General features: G+C 42.2%; 1 protein-coding gene across 3 annotated transcripts in view; it reads right to left on the bottom strand.

Annotated features, from left to right (window-relative positions):
- ZNF704 (zinc finger protein 704) overlaps positions 1 to 17,999 on the bottom strand; it is a 260,938-nt gene that overhangs the window by 13,964 nt on the left and 228,975 nt on the right. For all 3 annotated transcript variants that reach the window (XR_003038029.2, XM_025001516.2, NM_001205753.1), the window contains 2 exons: positions 12,752 to 13,019; positions 10,395 to 10,499 (listed from right to left, as the gene is read on the bottom strand). Coding sequence is in view for 2 of the 3 variants with exons in the window: in XM_025001516.2 (XP_024857284.1) it covers positions 10,395 to 10,499; positions 12,752 to 13,019 (373 nt within the window). In the remaining variant the exon portion in view is untranslated. The remainder of the gene's footprint in view (positions 1 to 10,394; positions 10,500 to 12,751; positions 13,020 to 17,999) is intronic.

Raw genomic sequence — 17,999 nt, forward strand, 5'->3', positions numbered from 1 at the left:
ATCTTCATGACTTCACATCTCTGCATTCCAAATTGCTCATTTTCACTTGAATAATATTTTAAACCTTAAAGGATATTCTTCTTCCAAGCCTCAATCATCTCTCTTTTAAAGAAGAAAAGAAGTTAAGAAAGTTTTCTATAATTATACAGCTACTCAGTGGCAACACACAGTGCGGACCTTGACCTTCTGTTTATTCAATTAGGTTATTCACAGTCAATAAATACATGGCTTCTTGCATTAGACGGCCACATGGCAGATTCTGGGTCCGAACAGGAACAGAGGCAAGCAGCAAAGAGCCTGAGCAAAGCAAGAACGAATGTCAACCTTGTAGAACTTCTGAGCACCCACTTTGTGCCAGGGTCCCTGACAACAGCTCTACTTTCACAACTACCCCATGTGATAAGTATTCATCGTTCCCATTTGACAGATGAGGAAACCAAGCACAGGGGGGTTAAATAACTTGCCCAGGGTTGCGGAACCTGTAATGGCCAGAGTCGAGCTCTCCCTGATGCCAGACCATGTGTTTAACCTCCTCATGCTCTTGTCTCTCAGCTGCGATGATGGGAGAGTTCCCTTTGCTCTCCATTCCTCTTGCATTTCTCACTTATTCTCTTTGCATCACCTGCTCACGTAACATTAAATATCTCCCAGCAAATGGGATTCTCAGAAGCTCCAAAAAAACTAACAAAACATAAATGATGTGTCATGTAAATATACAAGATTGTCATACACAAAAGAGCAAACATTTAATAAACTTAAAAACATAATTACTGAGAAGCCAGCATGACCACAAGAATACCAGTACTGACCAACAGTCATGGGAACATCCCTAAGCACACTTAGAGAACTGACTTTCTCTAGTATAGGGATCTGGACTTTTTTTTTTTTTTTTTTCATTTAAAAAATGAATGTAAAAGAATGGACATATAAGTGCTATTTTCCCAGTTATAAATTAAAAAAAATTAAACACGTAAGAAAAAAAACTAATATTTTAAACCATTGTTGCTATAAGTCTGATTTATTCTGTACCATTGGTCTTCACTTTTCTTTTTAAAAAAACTTTATTTTATTGTAGTAAGAATACCTAACATGAGGTCTACACTCTTAACAATTTTTTATGTGCACAATACAACACTGTTGACTCTAGATATAATGTACAGCGGATCTCTAAAGCTTATTCATCTTGCTTAATGGAAACTTCACGTCCATTGATTAGTAACTCTCGTTTATCCCCTCCCCCTACCCCTGTGGGCTTCCCTGGTGGCTCAAACCATAAAGTATCTGCCGGCAATGCTGGAGATGCAGTTTTGATCCCTGGAGAAGGGAATGGTAACCCACCCAGTGTTCTTCCCTGAAAGTGAAAGTTGCTCAGTCGTGTCTGACTCTTTGCGACCCCATGAACTATACAATCCATGCAATTCTCTAGGCCAGAATACCTACTCCAGTGGGTAGCCTATCCCTTCTCCAGGGGATCTTCCTGACCCTGAAATCAAACCAGGGTCTCCTGCACTGCAGGCAGATTCTTTACCAACTGAGCTATCAGGGAGGCCCCATTCTTCTTGCCCGGAGAATCCCATGGACGAAGGAGTCTGGTAGGCTATAGTCCATGGGGTGACAAAGAGTTGGACACAACTGAGCAACTAATGCTTTTTCACTTTCCTAATCCCTAGCAACTACCATTCTACTTTTTGATTTTATGAATCTGACTATTTTAGATATACTGTAAATGAAATCACACAATATCATACAGTATTTGCCTTTTGGTGACTGATTCATTTCACTTAGCATAATGTCCCTGGGGTTTATCCACATCAGCATGTGTTTTAGAATTTTCTTCTCTCTCAAGTCTTGAATATTATTTTACTGTATGGAATACACTAGGTTGCTTTTTAAGCATTCAGATTCCTAAGTACCAGTCCAGATGTACTGAGAAAATGTCTTGGGATGGGTTTCAGGAATTTACATTTAAAGTCTTTCCCCAAATTCTCATGAAAGTGAAAGTCACTCAGTCGTGTCTGACTCTTTGCAACCCCATGGACCTGTAGCCTGCCAGATTCCTCTGTCCATGGGATTTTCCAGGCAAGAATACTGGAGTGCATTGCCATGCCCTCCTCCAGGGGATCTTCCTGTCCCAGGGATCGAACCCTGGTCTCCTGCATTGCAGGCGAATTTTTACCATTGGAGCCACCATGGAAGCCAAATTCTCATGCTTATTTACTTTTGAGAACTACTAATTAACACCATGAGAAATACTCTGCTTGTTGAGATCATTAAAAACTCCAAATTTATCTGATACGGTGCAAATAATTACTGGAGGAATACATGAATATGTTAAATAGGGAAGAGCAAAGATGAAAGGGCATTTCAGAGTTCAAAGTCTACAGCAATGGTGTCTTCAGGGAATGACTAGTGGCCAGTATATCTGGTTCTGTCTTGTCCTTGAAATACCAGAATATCATTTTCCTTTTCTTTTTCGTATCAGAATGAGAATTAATTTTCCATTAAAGAATTAATTAACTGACTCTTTACTTTTTGCTAAAGCTGAGGGGATTGAGGGCCAACAGAGGTGAGTAACATACATACTTTTTTTCATAAAATGAAAGCTTTGGAGTTCAGTGTATGCATTTGATGTGGATGGGCATGTTTTTCCAGAAGCAGAATCCCCACACATCCCCCAACCCGTTGGGATCAGGATGCATGCCTGTGTGCTCAGTCGCTTCAGTTGTGTCAGGCTCTTAGCGACCCTATGGACTGTAGCCTCTAGGCTCCTCTGTCCATGGGATTCTCCAGGCAAGAATCGAACTCCAGGTGGGATCGAACTCCCACCTGTTACGTCTCCTGCATTGAAGGTGGGTTCTTTACCACTAGCGGATCAGGATGCATATTAGCAAACCAGAGGGAGTGAAGGCTTCAGAGTTTATCCCCACTGTAGATAATCTTACTCCACTCCACTGCAGTCCACGGGGTTGCTAAGAGTCAGACACGACTGACCGACTTCTTTCACTTTTCACTTTCATGCATTGGAGAAGGAAATGGCAACCCACTCCAGTGTTCTTGCCTGGAGAATCCCAGGGATCGGGGAGCCTGGTGGGCTGCCATCTATGGGGTCGCACAGAGTCGGACACGACTGAAGTGACTTAGCAGCAGCAGTACAGCAGTAGATAATCTAGAATGTGCTGATATGAATTAAGTGCTCAGGACAATGAAACAAAATTTTTTTTTAAATTATTGTAGAACTTGTAGAATCCCAAGAATACCTCCTTATTCAGTCAGAGAACTGGAAATGTTTAGGTGACATGCCAGGGACACTATTTCCATCAGCTGGGGATAATGTGGAAGGTTCTAAATTTTGCAAAATGGCCATACCCTTTTGGTGTGGGCTGGTGTGAGATGGTAAAATGCTCTTCATTCACATATATTTATTAGGTTCTCACCATGCCCAGGTGGCTCTAGTGGTAAAGAACCTGTCTGCCAGTGCTGGAGACATAGGAGACTCGGGTTCGATCCCCAGGTCGGGAAGGTCCCCCAGAGGAGGGCACGACAACCCACTCCAGTATTCTTGCCTGGAGAATCCCATGAACAGAGGAGTCTGGCAGGCTACTGTCCACGGGTTGCAAAGATTGAAGCGATTGAGCACGCACGCATGCATGCCCTAGGCACTGTTGTAGATTGTGGGAATACAGCGATGAACAAGATAAAATCTCTGCCCCCATAGAGTATACCTTCTAATGGGGAGAGAGACAATAAGCACAAAAGAAGTAAGGGCATTTTAGTGATAAGTGCATGAAGAAACTAGAACAGGCTACCAGACCAAGGGTGATGGAAAGCGTATTTGTTTAGGGTGGCGAGGGAAGGCCTCTTGCACTGGCTACCTTTGACCTACAGGGCAGTCTGGGGAAAGGGGAAGGTGAGGGCCAAGACCTCACAGGTGCAGAGGCCAGTGGGGCTGGAAGTGCAGCTGGGGGAGGCAGCAGGTAGGAGGATGGGAGGTGGTGGAGTCAGGTCAGCCCTTGAAGCTGTGATGAGGAATTTCAGTGCCTTTCTAAGTACAAGGGAAGCCAGTGGAGCATTTTAGTAAAGTGAGACATCTGATTAATGCTTTAGAAAGATCACTCTGGCTCCTTGGAGAATGAATTGGAGATAGCCCTGGACAGGGCTAAAGACTACTTAAGAGGCTTTTGTACTAATTTAGGAGGAAAATGCACTGGTGATTTAGATGGTGTGACCGTGGTGGGGAGAAGTGGTTGGATTCATATCCTGTAGAGGCAGAGTCTGGACCCTGATGACAGATGGGCTACAGGACAGGAAATATGAAGACAAATCTTTAGATGAGTCAGGGATGAATCAAGAGGAGTCAAGGATACATCCTAGGTTCTGGCCTGAGAGGATGAAGGGATATGGGTGCCATTTACTGAAATTAAAAAACTGGTGACCTGCTGGGCTTCCGAGAGGATGAGGACCAGATTTGGATGTACTCCAGGAAGAGCCCTTCTCTATGGTTTTTATTTCTGCTAATGGCTTTTTTAACTCTGGAGTTGAGGGCGTACCTGTTTTGTGTTTAGTCCTGTCCGATGGCAGCCCCTCCCGTTTCACAACAGACCTGGGGTTTCTACAGCCTTCAGTGTAGCAGAAGCCAGGACTCACTTCACATACCAGCGTGTGGCTCAGTTCTATGGGAGGATGAATACAACCTAACTCATGAGCTTTCCTGGAGACCTTTAACATCAAGACGATCATGTTTTGGTGTCTTATGTTAACTGGGGCTGAGGGTGGGAAAATCAAAGGGAGAGACTGGCAGAGGGAGTCTACCAGCATTTATTCAGTGCTTGCAAATGTGAAAGATGGGCCACTGGGTTATTTATAATCTCGTTTAATCTTCAGCAAAAAGCCTGAAAAATAAGCACTATCTGCATTTTGTAGGTAAAATAATTTAGGCTTGGAGCAGGGAATTGGCTTACATGGATCTCAGAGTTAAAAGCAGCAGCAGTAATTTTCTAAGAACTTGTTAAGCTAAGTACCTTCCCCCATGTTATCTACATAATGACCCTGGATAAGCAATGCTATCACTTCCACTTTATAGACAAGGAGATGGAGAGGGTAAGGAAGTGGCTGAGGCCACGCAGTTAGTAAACAGTGGAGCACTGGCTGTCTGACACTCGGGGATCTTGGTATTTGGTTCTGAATGGTGCTAATGCCCTGTTTTCTGGTGTCTTCCAACCTGCCTCATCAATGATGACAATAATGTGTGCCCTGGAAAACATGATTTCAGCTCTCTTTCCCAATGGCTTCCATATTCTGTATTTATTTGTTTTATATCTTAACTTTTAATGTTCTATTTGGGGACTTGTTTTATAAAAGTTGGAGAGAGTACTATGTGGTATTACTTCTAAATTAACAAAATGGGCTACATGCCTATAATCTGTCTCCTGATTAGGTGTGATTTCAGGAGAGTTTGAGTTCAGTTCAGTTCAGTCGCTCAGTTGTGTCCGACTCTTTGCTACCCCCATGAATCGCAGCAAGCCAGGCCTCCCTGTCCATCACCATCTCCCAGAGTTCACCCAGACTCATGTGCATCGAGTCGGTGATGGCATCCAGCCATCTCATCCTCTGTCGTCCCCTTCTCCTCCTGCCCCCAATCCCTCCCAGCATCAGGGTCTTTTCCAATGAGTCAACTCTTTGCATGAGGTGGCCAAAGTATTGGAGTTTCAGCTTCAGCATCAGTCCTTCCAATAAAGAACTCTAAATTACAGTCTGCAAAAATTATGGCTGATTTCTCCCATATGTTGAGTATATCTGTGTTATATGAGTCAGTCCCAATAAGGAGAATCCACTTTCTCTGCCCTCTGTTTAATAGCAATGAGATACATCACAGATAACAACACCAGTAAGTTCTCAACGTCAACCAGTGCCAAGCACTGTGCTTGAAAATGCAGCAATACGAGGCAGTGGTTGTACAGCTAAGTTGAAGGCATTGCTTAAGAGAGGTTCTGTGACTGACTGGCTAGATGTCACAGCTTGTAAATGCCAGAGTTAGTATTTGCCTCAAATCAGTTCAGTAATGGGCTTCCCCAGTGGCTCAGTGATAAAGAATTTGCCTGTAATGCAGGAGATGCCGTCAGGAGATGTGGGTTTGAACCCTGGGTCAGAAAGATCCTCTGGAGAAAGGAGATATCAACTCTCTCCAGTATTCTTGCCTGGAAAATCCCATGGACGGAGGAGCCTTGTAGGCTCCAGTCCATGGGGTCGCTAAGAGTTGGGCATGACTGAGCTACTTCCCTTTCACTTTTCACTTACATGCATTGGAGCAGGAAATGGCAACCCATTCCAGTATTCTTGCCTGGAGAATCCCAGGGACGGGGGAGCCTAGTGGGCTGCCGTCTATGGGGTCGCACAGAGTCGGACACGACTGAAGTGACTTAGCAGTAGCAGTAGCAAATACGTTGGAGAAATTTCTCTGTGATTTTATATCTCTCAAATGCAAAAAAGCCTCCCGTCTTGGTTTTAATTTCTTCTAACAAACAATTTTGAATCCTCCATCCAAGTGTTTGGGGGAAAAAAAAAACAAAAACCAGCTAAAGAGCTAATAAGCACTATTTCAGGTCTGGAGATGATTTCTCTGACCTGAAGCCTCTTGGCATGGCCCTTGGATAGCAGATTGATTAGCTTCTACTTACTTACATGGGGCCTATTATGGACCAGATTTTGTGCAGTCCAACCTTCACATATTGAAGCCCTAATTCTCACTGTGGCTGTATTTGGAGATGGAGCCTTTAAGGGAGTAATTAAAGGTATGTGCTGCCTGTGTGCTAAGCTGCTTCAGTCGTGTCCAACTCTTTGTGACCGTATGAACTGTAGCCAACCAGGCTCCTCTGTCCAAGGGATTTTCCAGGCAAGATGCTGACTGGGTTGCCATGCCCTCCTCCAGGGGATCTTCCTGACCCAGGGATGGAACCTGCATCTCTTAGGTCTCCTACGCTGGCAGGCGAGTTCTTTACCACTAATGCCACCAAATGAATTCAAAAGGGTGGGACCCAACGGCTCTCTCTCCATCTCCCCGCCTCCAAAAGAAAAGGCCATGTGGGGACATATTGAGAAGGTGGCCTCTGACAAGTCAGCAGGAGGGGTCAGCTAGCACATTGGTCTGAGATTTCTGGCTTCCAGAACTGGGAGAAAATAAATGTGGGTTGTTTAAACCACCCAGTCTGCTATTACGGCAGACTAACACAGGGGCCGAGAGCTCTCAGTTTTCTGCCCTGAGAAGACAGGGAAAGAAAGGGAAATAATTAGAAGAAAAGAGGAGTCACTGGGGAAAAACAGGTCAAGAAAGCTGTAATTAACCATGGTCTTCTCCCTACCCTATGCCCATAGCCTTGGGCTAGAAAAGACTGAACCTATAGTTATGTTTGTGAATATGCAGATCGACTTTCTCAGCTATACACCTCTGGGAAGAAGTCTTACCCAGGGAACTTATTAAAGCCCCCAATTCAGGAAGTCCAGAGTAGGCAAATGAATAAATAAAATTCTGCAAACCTTGGGATTTCACAGAAGGAGATTATTTCTACTTTCTAGGAAGCATATGAAAGCATCTCCTCTTCAATACTAGGTCTCAAAGACAGGGGAAAAAAGGAAATCTTAAATGGGGTTGACAACCTCAGGGTACTTGCTTTTGAGTAAAATAAGAAATGCGTTCATTGAAGAGGATTGGCTACCCACTCCAGTATTCTTGCCTGGAGAATTCCATGGACAGAGGGCTACAGTCCATGGGGGTCACAAAGAGTCGGACACAACTGAGTAACTAACACTTTCAATAAAATAGCAACTGCTCTGTTCATCAGTTTGGATAAAGTGGAAGCCACCCCTAATACTAGTGCCTTATCATTTGAAACTTTTAGAGCTTTTGTCTGAAAACCCTATTACACAAATGTAGGAGGTGGGGATTCACGTGTTCTCAGTCAGCCTGGCTCCCCATCTTCTAAGGGTGGGACTAGCAGCTGTGGAGAATTCAGGGACGGTTGCTGGCACCCAGTCAGTGGACATGGACAGTCCTATGCTAGGAGGTGTGGAGTTGTGAGATCCAGCCCCCAGTGTAAGTGGGCAGACAGCAAGCAGCTACTTTTTTACTCTTTTAAAAAAAGACATGCTTGAGAGTAGGACAACATGAAGAACACTTTGAGTAGTAAACCTTGTCATCCTTCTAGAATAAAACAAAAGCCTTGGTAAAGGGCAGCTTTCCCTACTCCCTTACCTTTATTTTTAAATAGTAATGGCAAGCTTGACTGCTAAAGCCATCTAAAATCAGATAGATTGGGAATTCTCTGGTGAAAGAATAAATTAGTAGCTCACATAGGATTTTAGTGGGAATCTACTTAACACAGTTATTCTACATACTTTCCGTCAAAGCTCTAGTCCAGGATGTCGCTGGGAACCAGTCGAGAGTGAAGTGAGGAACTCTGAAAAATCTAGGACCTTGAGAGGAGGGCCGAGATATCCATAGTATCCATAGAGAGAAAAGTCTTAAACTTTGCTTGTTGAGAAATCAACAAGAGGAGGGAGCCTCACTGGTGTCCTGCCGTGTCAGCCGCTTAGGAGATTCAGGGGACTTAAAACTAGTGAAAACCACTCACAGTGATGTCACTTTATTTCAAAAGGAAATGATTTAATTAATAGAACAAAGGGGAAAATATTCCATTTGGGCTGATAAAAGAGGTAACTTGAAAGGAAATCTGAACTTCAATGTTCTGTCTACATGCTGTACTTATTTTTTCACCAGATGAGCAATGTGGGGTATGTTTCTGAAAATTCAGCTCTAATCAAAGACAGGACTGAACAGAATTCAGAAGAGTAGGTCTCTGTAATTCTATGTTTGGAGCTGCCTCTCTGAGTTAGAAGGGTAGTCTCAAATGTCATATTGAGAGCCACTCTGGTCTTTTTATGTCTATCCAAAAAAAAAAAAAAAAAGTTGCCAAAAAGGCTGACACCCACCTTGGGGGAATTATTGCTCTTGCCAGAAGCAAAACTAATACCTCCACATCTAATCTCTTCTTTTTAAATGTTTGTAACAAGGTCATCCATCGTATTCTTGTTCTTTGAGAACAACCAGCAGTTCCCACTCTTCATGAAGCCGGCACCTTTCATAATTACTCCAGATCCACCATACTGCTTAAAAATCCAATTCTAGGGGTATTTTCTGGAAGCCACAAGATTTTCAAATTGCTGCCAGCAGGATGCTTTTTTATTGTTGGCCGTTCCTCTAAGGAATTTAATAACTATTCTTTGACAGAGCACAGCATAAATGATTGAGCCACTTTCATTTTTATCAGCTCCACAGGAGGCCTTAGCATTTGCTGGAAACCTCTGGGAGTTGCCAGCGGTTTCAATAAGAAGCTTTTGTGAGGTCCTTGGGGAGGGGGTGGAGAGGAGAAAATAAGGTTAATATCTATTATCATAAGCCACTTTCTGAACCTTATCAGGAGTTGTAAACCCCTGAGCATGAGCAGTGTGGAGGGCTATGGATATTCTGTGATAAGCTGTAAAAGACTCAATATCTTCTAAATGAATAGTTAAGAATCAAGTAAATTCATGGTGAGTTTTCAGACAGTAATTATTTAATATGTCAAATCAATTCTAAAATAATCCTTAAATCCGATGGCATATTTCAATACTCATTTATTTGCAAATTACCCATCAGCATGGATTATTTAGGCTTTAGAAGAAAAAAGTTGATTTCAATTTCTACTATCTGAACTTTCAGAATGACATACCCACAAACAATAATTTCAAAGTCAAATTGTATATAGTTGAAAGAAAAAGTGAAAGTGTTAGTCGCTCAGTTGTGTCCGACTCTTTGTGACCCCATGGACTGTAGTTCACCAGGCTCCTCTGTCCATGGAATTCTCCAGGCAAGAATACTGGAATGAGTAGCCATTCTCTTCTCCAGGGGATCTTTCTGACCAAGAGATAGAACCCAGGCAGATTGCAGGCAGATTCTTTACCATCTGAGCCACCAGAGAGCTCATAATGATACACGCCATTTACCTGTAGAGTCTCTTCCTTTTATCTTTGGGGTCTGAGTTCAACTATTAATTTTATAAAGCCTTTAGGAAACATACAAATACACCACCCATACAAAAAAATCTTGATATATTTCCAACAAGATGTTTATCAACAGATGAAACTGTCTTTTACTTTCTAAAATTCCCGTCAAAACACCTTTTCACAGAGAAGTTGGGCTAGTCTGGACCACGAGATAGCTTGGTGAGCTTACAAATATCACTTTAAAAAAAATTATTCTGGCATTCTAATTTTTGTCTTTTATTTTGCATGTTTCTACAATTTGTTCTCTAAATGTATGCTTGGCTTTGACCAGATTTCTGGCTTTTTGCTTTTCTACTTACTGGAATGCCTGTGAAGGTAACTGGAGGAGACTGCCAAGAAATGCTGAAGCTGCTGCCGTTGGGGGTGAACTTGGCTGCTCCTGGAATGGTCACGGGGGGTGTGGCCTATCAAATAGAAAACAGAGAAAGTTGTTTTGAAAGAATATTTCTCCTTGGAGTCTTAAGCTGTCATTACCAAAATAAGGCTTCAGAAATAATCTCAGCTTTATTAATGACAAAATTATAATAGGAGGAGATTAAGCATGGTTAAAGAAAGTAGCTAAACTTTTTATACATCTAAAGCAATCTAAGGTATAGGAGGAGAAGGTTTTTGGCTGCTGATTTCTGAATAGAAATTTGATTATACATACACGTACCTATCTTAGGACATCTGTGAGATACAATTCCTTGTTATCAAGTTGGGAGAGATGGTAGGTTGACAATTACATTTTGGGAAGGTAATTTGGCAATACATGTCAAAATTCTTAGTGTTCTGTACACTAGCTATTCCACTTCTAGAATTTATTCTAAAGAAATGGACACAAGGATGTTCATTGCATAACTATGTATTATATTTTTTTTAAAAAAACTGGAAACACATAGGGAAAATGATGCTGAAGAACACTCGTTGGCATGGGAAAATGTTCATGAGATATCAAGTGGAGACAACAAAGCACAGCGAAAACAGTACTGTAATAGACTCCATTTTTAAAATGCACACGTAGAACAGTCCTGAAGGACCATATGAACCAAGGGGCTTCCTTGTTGTTGGGACTTGGGATGGATTTTCTTTCTTTGCTCACGTTTTTAATATCTTTATGTTGAACACTTATAACTATAAACAGAAAAATCCCAATGCTGTGAATCTATAGTTTGGGAAGGAACTTCTAGATCCCTTAGTGTATGTTCCAACTCTCATTAAATACATAAGAAAAATAATTTAAGTTGGTTCAAGCCCATGATTTTGGACCTAAATGCAATATTGACAAACAAGAACTAAGGGATGAATTATCCTTTTTGAATAGAAGAGTCAGGAATGAAAGTTGCTGCATCAACTAATTTAATAATTAGCGCTATTCCATTGCTCTTGAGTTGAAGTCTACTTAATAAATGGCTGAATGACTTCTCTACAGGGTTAGTTTTACTACTTTTATAGATATAGTTGCTAGTGGCAGTGGTTTTGTAACTGGCACCGTTGGAAAATATTTTGGCAATACATAGCTGTTCATGCTGTATCCTAAGACTCAGTAATTACTCTTCTGGAAATTCAATGGGGAGAAAAAACAACTACTGGCACAGAAGTGTCCTCACTAGCCTTATTGATGATAATTAAAAAGTAGATACCTAACATAAGAGAAAGAAACAACTTGATGTTTTGATTTAATTGAATTCAGTCATATATTCAGTTCTATGGAGAGTGTTTATAAACAGGAGTGGAAGAACACAAATTACAAATATGTACAGGAGAGTTTTCTTTTAAAAAGTTACATAAAGTAGTTGAAAATTATGGGAAAACTGTTTTTTTTTTTTTTTCTTTATTTGAGCGTATTGAAATTTTATTAATCGACACTTAAAAGAGTTCAGAATTGCTGGGGGAGGAAGGAGTTTTAGCTGTGTCCTGTATTTGCAGGATTTGTCTCTAAGGCCTTAACAGACTTTAGAGTGAGGCAGAATCACCTGGAGGGTTTGTTAAACACAGACTGCTCGGCCTCACCCCTCGCTTCTGGTCTGCAGGTCTGGGAATGTGAATTTCTAACAAATTCCCAGGTGACGCTGACACTGTTGATCTGCTGAACACTGACAACCATGGCTCCAGCCTAACTAACTCCAGAGAGTTAGTTACCAATTCAGAGAGTCGGGGCACAAAGTCCTGGATCTGCAGTACAGGATGAGGCTGTCATTGTGCCAACGCTTGTCAAAGTTCATCTTAATTTATATAATTTTTTTATCTAACAAGTACTCACATCATGTGCCAGGCACCCTCCTGAGAGTGTTACAATATTAAGGATTTTAATCCTCATAACAACTTCTCAGGGATCAGATCTTCAGTCAGTTTTGGGAAGTTCAAGAACACCCTAGGGTCCAATCTGCATGAGATTCTGTCTTTAAAAGGAGAAAAAAGGCAAACTCTGCTACTGGGCTCTCCTGGATGCTGTTCTTCCACTGAGCTATCCTTTACTCACCCTGGAATAGGAAATGGCAACTCACTCCAGTATTCTTGCCTGGGGAATCCCATGGATAGAAGAGCCTGATGAGCTACAGTCCATGGGGTTACAAAGAGTCAGACACAACAGTAACAATCCTTAACTCACAGGTCAGAATGCTACCGCTTTTGGTTAGGAGTAAAGTGATTGCTCTCATGATCCCTGGCCAGTCACCTGGTAAGCGTGGTCAGTATGCACGAGGTAGAGGGTGGTGGGAGCAGAGCGGCTCAAGGGTGTCATCAGTTTTGTCTCGGTTTTGGCACAAGGAGTTTCTGTTCGGCTGGAATCTGGGATGGGAAAGGTAGGAGGCGAAGCCAGGGACTGGGAGGGCGAAACTGGGGCCAGGCTGCTCAGACCGTCTGCCACGGAGTCTGTGTTGAGCTTGATCTCAGTGTAGTAAAAGTCTTCTTCTCCATCACTGTAGTCAGACTCCCCAACACGCCTAATGCAAAAGAGAGCAAAGCAATCCTACTCACCCACACTGCTTTCTTGCCTTGAGATCTTGTACATGCTGTTCCTTCTGTCTGGAATGCTTTTCCTCTGTCCTGTCTGCTTGGCAAACTTCTACTTATCCTGCAACTGTCCACTTCCGGGGGAAGCCTTCCTTGATATCTTAAAGCAATTGACTCAACTAATCAACCAATCAATCAATTATTCAAAAAAAATTTATTGAGAGTCTACTATGTCCAGGCACTTTTTTAGGAACCCAATATTAGAGTGAACAAAACAGATTCTGCCCTGATGGAACGTACAGTCTAGTGGAAGAGGCAGACAAGAAACTTGTAACAGAATGCATCAAAAATAAATAATAATATCCCTAGGAACAAACCTGCCTAAGGAGGTAAAAGACCTGCATTTGGAAAACTATCTGACACTGATGAAAGAAATTGAAGACAACACAAACAGATGGAAAAATACACCACGTTATTGGATAGGAAGAAATTAATATTGTTAAAATGACCACACTCTCCAAGGCAATCTACAGAGTCAATGCAATTCCTATTAAAATACCAATGACATTTTTCATTGAACTAGAACAAATAATTTAAAAAGTTGTCTGAAAACACAAAAGACTCCAAATAGCTAAAACAATCTTGAGAAAGAACAGAGCTGGAAGAATCATGCTCCCTGACTTCTGACTATACTGTAAAATTACAGTAAACAAAACAGTAGGGTACTGGCATAAAGGGGATTCCCAGGTGGCTCAGTGGGTAAAGAATCCACCTGCAATGAAGGAGATACAGCAGCCACAGGTTTGATTCCTGTGTCAGGAAGATCCCCTGGATGAGGGCATGGCAATCCACTCCAGCATTTTAGATTGGAGAATCCCATGGACAGAGGAGCATGGCAGGTTACAGTCCATAGGGTCTCAAAGAGTTAGACACGACTGAAGTGACTGAGCATGCATGCACTGGCATAAGAACATATTTATAGATTGAAGGAACAGAAATAGAGAGCCCAGAAATAGACTTACACGCTTATGGTCCATTAATCTATGACAAAGGAGGCTAGAATATACAATGGAAAAACAGTAGTCTCTTCCACACATGTTGCTGGGAAAACTGGACAGCCACATGTAAATGAATGAAATTAGAACATTCTTTAACACCATATACAAAAATAAACTCAAAATGGATTATTAAAGACCTAAACGTAAGACATTACACCACAAAACTGCTAAAAGAAAACATAGGCACAGCACTCTTTGACATCTATTGTAGCAATATTTTTTTTTTTCAAGTCTGTCTCCTAAAGCAAAGGAAATAGAAGCAAAAATAAGGAAATGGGACCTAATTAAACTTAAAAACTTTTGCACAGCAAAGGAAACTATCAACAAAGTGAAAAGACAAACTAATGATTGGGAGTAAATATTTTCAGAGGACATGACCGATAAGGGGTTAATATTCAAAATATATAAATAGCTCAGTAACTCAACATTAAAAAAACAAACAATTCTATTTAAAAAATGAGCAGAAGAACTAAATAGACTTTTTCCCAAAGAGGACATGCAGGTGGCCAAAAAAGATGAAAAGATGCTAATTATTAGGGAAATGGAAATCAAACCAATAATACCAACAATGAAATGTTACCTTACACCTGTCAGAATGGCTATCATCAAAAAGAACACAACAAATGTTGGTGAGAAGGTGGAGAAAAGGCAGCTCTCATACACTGTTGGTGGGAAGGTAAACTGGGGCAGTCACTGTGGAAAATAGTATGGAGGTTTCTTAAAAATCTAAAAATAGAACTATCATATGACCTAGCAATTCCACTCCTGGGTATATATCTGAAAAAAAAAATCAGAAACATCAATTCAAAAAGATACATGCACCCTGATGTTCATAGCAGCATTATTTATAATTGCCAAGATATGGAAGCAACCTAAATGTCCATCAACATACAATTAGATAAAGAAGACACTACATACACACACACTCACACACACACTGGTGGCTCAGATGGTAAAGAATTCGCCAGCAATGCAGAAGACCCGAATTTGATCCCTGGGTTGGGAAGATCTCTTGTAGAAGGAAATAGAAACCCACTCCAGTATTCTTGCCTGGACAGTTCCATGGACAGAGGAGCCTGGCGGGCTATAGTCCATGGTGTTGTAAGCAGTCTGACACTATTGAGCTACTCTCACACACACACACACACACAGACACACTCATACTACTCATGCATAAAGAATGAAATTTTGCCATTGTAACAACATGAATGGACTTAGAGGGTATTATGCCAAGTGAGATAAGTCAGACAGAGAAAGACAAATACTATGATATTACTTGTATGTGGAATCTAAAAAATACAAAAAACTAGTGAATATGACAAAAAAGAAACAGATATAGAGAACAAACCAGTAGTTAAGGAGGGGGAGGGGAAGTATAGGGGTAGAGGATTAAGAGGTATAAACTATTATGGATAAAATAAACTACAAGGATGTATGTATGTATGTGAAAGTTGCTCAGTTGTGTCCAACTCTTTGTGACCTCATGGACTATAGCCTGCCAGGCTCCTCTGTCCATGGAACTCTCCAGTCAAGAATACTCAAGTGGGTAGCCATTCCCTTCTCTAGCAGATCTTCTCAACCCGGGGATCAAACCCAGGTCTCCCCATTGCAGGTGAATTCTTTACTGTTGGAACCACCAGGGAAGCCCAAGAATACTGGAGTGGGTAGCCTATCCCTTCTCCAGCAGATCTTCTCAACTCAGGGATTGAACCCAGGTCTCCCCATTGCAGGCAAATTCTTTACTGTTGGAACCACCAGGGAAGCCCAAGAACACTGGAGTGGGTAGCCTATCCCTTCTCCAGCGGATCTTCCCAAACCAGGAATTGAACTGCAGTCTCCTGCATTGCAGGCGGATTCTTTACCAGCTAAGCTACAAGACTGTATTACTGTAAAACACAGGGCATATAGCCAATATTTTACAGTAAATATAAATGAACTATAATCATAAAAATTGTGAATTACCATACAGTACGTGTGCAACTTATATAATATTATTCATTAACCATAAGTCAATTTAAAAAAAGTAAACCCATAAAGAAACAGATATTTAGGTCTCCCACACTGTAGGCAGACGCTTTACCATCTGAGCCACCAGGGAAGTCCATTTAATACATTGCTGCTGCTAAGTCGCTTCAGTCGTGTCCGACTCTGTGCGACCCCATAGACGGCAGCCCACCAGGCTCCCCCGTCCCTGGGATTCTCCAGGCAAGAACACTGGAGTGTGTTGCCATTTCCTCCTCCAATGCATGGAAGTGAAAAGTGAAAGTGAAGTTGCTCAGTCGTGTCCGATTCTTAGCAACCCATGGACTGTAGTCCTCCAGGCTCCTCCGGCCATGAGATTTTCCAGGCAAGAGTACTGGAGTGGGGTGCCATTGCCTTCTCCATTTAATACATTAGGTAGTGATAAATCCCAGAAAGAAAAATTAAGCAGCATTAAGACCATCCTTAATCAGGGCAAGCGATGCGGGACATTATTTTAAATAGAGTATTCATAGGAAGACTCTGAGATGACAGTTGAGCAGAGGTCTCAATGAGGTGAGGGAAAAACCCTTGTGGGAACTATGGGAGAAGAATGCACAGAACCCTGGGGTTGGCTGGCTTGTTGCTTTCTGAGAAGGACGGAGAGGTAGGTGGCTGGTGCTCAGGGCACCAGGCAAAGAGTGATGGGAGAAGAATGGGAAGGAAGGCAGAGACACAATGGCACAGGGCTTTGTAGCCCTGGGGAAAATTTGGTATTTTGTTCCAAATATGATGGAAGCCTCTGGGGATTTTGAAGTATCTAAGTGACTTGTTATTTTTATTTTTTAAAATTGATGTATAGTAAGTACAGTTAATTTACAATGTTGTGTTAGTTTCAGGTGTACAGCAAAGTGCCATATGTGTGTGTGTGCATGCGCGTGTGTGTATTCTTTTTCAGGTTTGTTTCCGTTATAGGTTGCTGCTGCTGCTAAGTTGCTGCTAAGTCGCTTCAGTCGTGTCCGACTCTGTGCGACCCCATAGACGGCAGCCCACCAGGCTCCCCCGTCCCTGGGATTCTCCAGGCAAGAACACTGGAGTGGGTTGCCATTTCCTTCTCCAATGCAAGTGAAAAGTGTAAGTGAAGTCGTTCAGCCATGTCCGACTCTCAGAGACCCCATGGACTGCAGCCTACCAGGCTCCTCCACCCATGGGATTTTCCAGGCAAGAGTACTGGAGTGGGGTGCCACTGCCTTCTCCACCATTATAGGTTACCACAGGATATCGAGGATAGTTCCCTGCACTATACAGTAAGTCCTTGTGGTTTATCTGCTTTATACATAGTAGTGTGTATTTGTTCATCCCAAGCTCCTAATTTCTCTCTCCCCACTCCACCCCTTCCTCTTCTATGCCCTTTGGGAACCATAAATTTGTTCTCTAATGCCACCTAATGCCATTTGCAACATGACTGGACCTAGATATTATCACATTAAGTGAAGTAAGATAGAGAAAGACAAAGATCATATTCTATCACTTTTATATGGAATCTAAAAATAATGATACCAATGAACTTATCTACAAAACAGAAACCGACTCACAGACATAAAGTACTTTTAAAAGGCTCACCCTGGCCACTGTCTGGAGAAAGAACAGAGGATGGGAGGGCAAGAGGAACAGGAGCCAGTGAGCAGGCTGTGGAGCGGTTGACAGTGGCCGGGCGAGGGGTAGGGGAGCAAGTGACCTGAGCTCTCAAACTGGGGACTTCTTTTGAGGGACAGGCATCAGGATTTAGCTTCAAACAGTTAAATCCTCTGAGCTCCCTTTGAAGAAGTGGAAGTGAAAGACGTTCAGCGTGTCCGATTCTTTGCGATCCCCTGGAATTCTCCAGGCGGTCGCACTGGAGTGGGTAGACGTACCCTTCTCCAGGGGATCTCCCCAACCCAGGGATCAAACCCA

This window comes from Bos taurus, chromosome 14 (assembly GCF_002263795.3).
Source record: "Bos taurus isolate L1 Dominette 01449 registration number 42190680 breed Hereford chromosome 14, ARS-UCD2.0, whole genome shotgun sequence".
Lineage (NCBI taxonomy): Eukaryota > Metazoa > Chordata > Mammalia > Artiodactyla > Bovidae > Bos > Bos taurus.